This window comes from Acanthisitta chloris, unplaced genomic scaffold (assembly GCF_000695815.1).
Source record: "Acanthisitta chloris isolate BGI_N310 unplaced genomic scaffold, ASM69581v1 scaffold176, whole genome shotgun sequence".
NCBI lineage: Eukaryota > Metazoa > Chordata > Aves > Passeriformes > Acanthisittidae > Acanthisitta > Acanthisitta chloris.
The window spans coordinates 4,084-7,947 of NW_008678448.1; the positions used below are offsets into that span (position 1 = coordinate 4,084).

At 42.1% G+C, this 3,864-nt stretch overlaps 1 protein-coding gene across 1 annotated transcript; it reads right to left on the reverse strand.

The window, feature by feature from the left end:
• Window positions 1-347: 347 nt before the first annotated feature.
• On the reverse strand, window positions 348-1,873 carry LOC103804252 (gamma-aminobutyric acid receptor subunit rho-3-like). The gene is made up of 2 exons (XM_009076853.1): window positions 1,649-1,873; window positions 348-650 (listed from the first exon to the last, which is right to left on the reverse strand). Exons 1-2 carry the CDS (start codon window positions 1,871-1,873, stop codon window positions 348-350), a joined length of 528 nt encoding a protein of 175 aa, XP_009075101.1.
• Window positions 1,874-3,864: the final 1,991 nt, after the last annotated feature.

The following is a 3,864-nucleotide window of genomic DNA, read 5'->3' on the forward strand; positions in this document are numbered from 1 at the left end:
ATGGTTTGAGTATAGCTGGAGACTGGATAATACCTCAGGTGGGAGCTGATGTCTGTTCAGGTGTGTGACAAAGGGCTCCTTAGTGAGCAAACTGCTTCTGTGCTGCTGCAGTAGGAGCATGTGCATGAAATCGCCCCAGTGAAGCATTGCAGAGTCCAGTTGGAAAAGAAACCAGATGCATGAGAGTTTTTTGTTAACAGTTTTGCTGCAACCCAAACCAGCCCAGGTTTCATGCAGAAGCCTGTTGCAGAAACTTTTAACCCCTTCCTTTACTGCTGTTGCATTATTTTCAAAGTATGATACCACTCCCATACACAAAAGAAAGTCTAGCATATAAGGATTTTTGTTCATATGTACAAACCCCAGTAAAAAAGGTTGAACACAATATATACACTGGGAAATATAATCCTGGAATATGTGTCAATAACATGATTGTTCTGTAAAATAATCCTGCCCACGTTTCCCTTCAGAGATCTCTTCCTCTTTAAGCGAGGTGTCCCCACATTGGAGATATTGGTGTCACTTGCTCGAGTCTCATTCTCTTCACAGGGGTCTGAGAAAGGGGACAGGTCCATGTCCACATCTGTGTCATGAAAGCAGCCGTCGAAAGCCATTGCTTGCACTGCATCAATGCTGTACATTCCTGAAGCCTGGAAACAAAGAATAGTTATTCTGTGTCTAGCAGGAGCCATTTCAGTAAGTTATAAATGAGTAAAAAAGAAAATAAAGAAAGTTTTCCCTTCAGTGTTGTTCTCTCTGTGGAGAGCATATGGAGAACAGGGCTACCTCACAGTACAGCTGTCTGTGGGGCCTGTCCCCTTGGGCCGGACACGAGCAAGGAAGGGGAACATGTGATACAACACTTGTGTGACTGATTATTGCTGGCTTGTGGCTGGCAATATGTGCCCCAGCTTCTGAAACAGAAGACTCAAATGCTCTCTCTCCTGTAGGTCTGCGTTCTGGAGTTGTGGGAAATTACTTCAAACACTTCCATGAGCAGTTTTTTGATGGGAGTATCAAATCACGTGAGCAACACATGCACCCTTTCTGTGCTTTTCCCCTCATGATAGTCCAACAAATGAGTTAACATGGGGGATATTCTTGAAGCAAAGGGTTTAAGTAAATGCTTTGTAGAAAGCAGATGTTTAGCTTGTGACCATTTCTGCTTCAGGCACACTTTTCTAAAAATGACCTTGTCACTCATCTGGTCTTGGGACAAAAAGGCATCATTAAACCCATCTTCCTAATTGAAAATGGCAAAGCAGGAGAAGGAGAAATGGACTTTGCTTCACAGGGAACAGGAAGGACTGTCACATGAGTTTATTCTGGGGTTTATTTTAGAGAGAGGAAAAACACCTTGATCGATAGGTTTTTGAGAACAAAAGGAAGGTTACCTTCCTCTGAGGGCAAAAAGAGAGGGCAAAAAGACAGGAGGTGTAGTCCCTAACCTCTGCCACAAGAAAAAGAAGGCAGAAAAAGCACAGACCTTCTCAAGATCTCAGAGAGGGTGATACTTTTTCTCCCTTCAGGCAAGTCAAAAAAAGAAGATACAGAGCACAGACAGGAATAGTGAGTGTTCTGTTCTCACAGGATTACTCTGTGGCTTCTATGATGCTTTCTGAAGGCAACAAAACACAGAGGATTGTACCTTGCCCCTTTTTTTGAGTTGCTTTCTCTCTTCAATTGTGGTGAGATAGTTCACTGCTGCATATTCGATGACAGACAGGAAGACAAAAAGGAAGCTGATCCATAAATACACATCCACAGCCTTTATGTAAGACACTTGTGGCATTGAGGCACTTACTCCTGTCATGATGGTCGACATTGTCAGCACTGTAGTTATACCTGCCAAGGAAAAAGGGGAGGTTATCATAATGCTGGCCAGCTGTTCTGTTCAGGTCATTACCATTGCTTGGACAGCACAGCTTTGTGAGGGCGTATGATTGACACTGCCTTTAACTTCATCACACAGGCTCTGAAAAGTGGAGTGAACCATGAAGGACCCATCACATACAATACTGAAACCAGTAAATCATCTCTCTGCTCAGTGCATGCCATTAGAGCTGCAGCACACAGCTTCTAATGGAGGGGATGCAACACTAGTGATTCAGCAGCATAAGGAACACATTTCTGTGACAGCTTTAGGCACTGTTGAGGAGAAATGAAAACAGGTTTGTGGTCTTCTCTCACTTCCCAGAGCCAGAGTTACCACTGCACACTTTGCTGTCCAGAAGAACCACCAAAGAATCACCAATTTCCCTCCCAAACCTTTCTCAAATTGTACTTCTTGAGAACATATGTCTGCATGTACGTCTCTGTCATACCTCCACGGCTCTCTGGATACAACCTAGCAGAAAAATGCTACATCCATTGAAACTAAGAACAAAAATTATTCTTTACTTCAGTGTGACTAGAATTTCATCCTAATCTTTTCAATCCCACCTCTTACATCAGCTGTTCATCTCCTTTTGGTTTGCTCCACCTCAGAAAAGAACCCAATACCCAACTTAGGCCCTGCTTTTAAAGAAATGAATGTAATTGGAAGTGAAGACCTCTCAACAATATCTGTGAGACAGCACTGGCTGACAGCATGGCCTGTAACCTGGGTCTCAGTGTAGCTGTTCTCCAGTTCTACTCTAGTTCAAGTCCACTACAACATAGAGGAGTTTTCTCTCTCCCTCTTTTCAGGTTCCTCAGGTTGAAGGATGGAGTTTGAAATATACAATATAAGAGGAAATCAATTTATTTAAAATACAGGTACTCTAGGCTAGGGACATAAACTTTTTAACCTCTGTTGTGAACATTGCCTATAAATTACGTATGCTTATGCTAATCAAATGTGTGTTATTCATAGAACTCCTGGTGCATAACCTTCTGCAGAAATCCATATATAAAGAACATGATCAGCAAAACCATCTTGACAACATTAAAAATGGCCTACTGAGAATTAACAAGATATTTTTAAAGGTGGAGCAACATTTCTTGTAAGTAAAGGAATTGGGAGATGCATTAATAAAAGCAGGTAGGAGGTACCATAATTTGTTTTCAGATTAACAAGTAGATTTATTTTTCATGGTTGAATAGCTTTAGATTGTGCCAATAGAAAGGGATCTGAAGTAGCTACAGTCCTATATTTTCTAGATTGATACAGCTATAGATAAAAATTTATGGATTTTCACTTGTCTAAGAAATGTGACAACATGCAATTGACTTCTGGACCAGCATCAGTGAGAAGAAAGAACAGGAGCTTCTTTACTAATTCTTAATTCTTTAGAGACAGTGAGGAAAGCTAAGGCACAGTTGGAATTGAGGGTATCCAGGGATATTAAGGATAACAAGAAAGGTTTCTACAGGTATGCCACATGTAAAAGGAAGGCTAGAGATAATGTGGGCCCTCTCCGGAAGGAAATGGGTGAAATGGCTACCCTGGACATAGAAAAGGCTGAAGTTCTTAATGACTTGTTTTCCTCAATCTTCAGCTCCAAGTGCTCTAGCCACCCTGACCAAACTGAGAAGGGTAAAGGTGGAGACTGGGAGGATGAAACCCCTAAACCCACTGTAGAAGAGGATCAAGTTCGAGACCATCTCAGGAACCTGAATGTGCCTAAGTCCATGGGTCCTGATGAGATTCATCCTCAGGTCTTGAGGGAACTGGCTGATGAAAGTGGTAAGTAATTTCCAGAAATCCTGGCAGTCAGGTGAAGTCCTTGATAACTGAAAAAAGGGAAGCATAACCCCCATTTTAAAAAAAGGGAAAGCAGAAGAACCAGGGAACTATAGACCAGTCAGTCTCACCTCTGTGCCTGGCAAAATCGTGGAGCAGATTCTCCTGGAAGGTGTGCTTAGGCACATGAAAAGCAAAGA

What these genes read in the sequence shown, in the direction of transcription:
- LOC103804252 (XM_009076853.1), bottom strand. Translation starts at nt 1,873, where the DNA reads ATGATAACCTCCCCTTTTTCCTTGGCAGGTATAACTACAGTGCTGACA. An exon ending in AACTCAAAAAAAGGGGCAAG is followed by an intron (nt 651 to 1,648) that starts GTACAATCCTCT and finishes CTTTGTTTCCAG; the next exon opens with GCTTCAGGAATGTACAGCAT.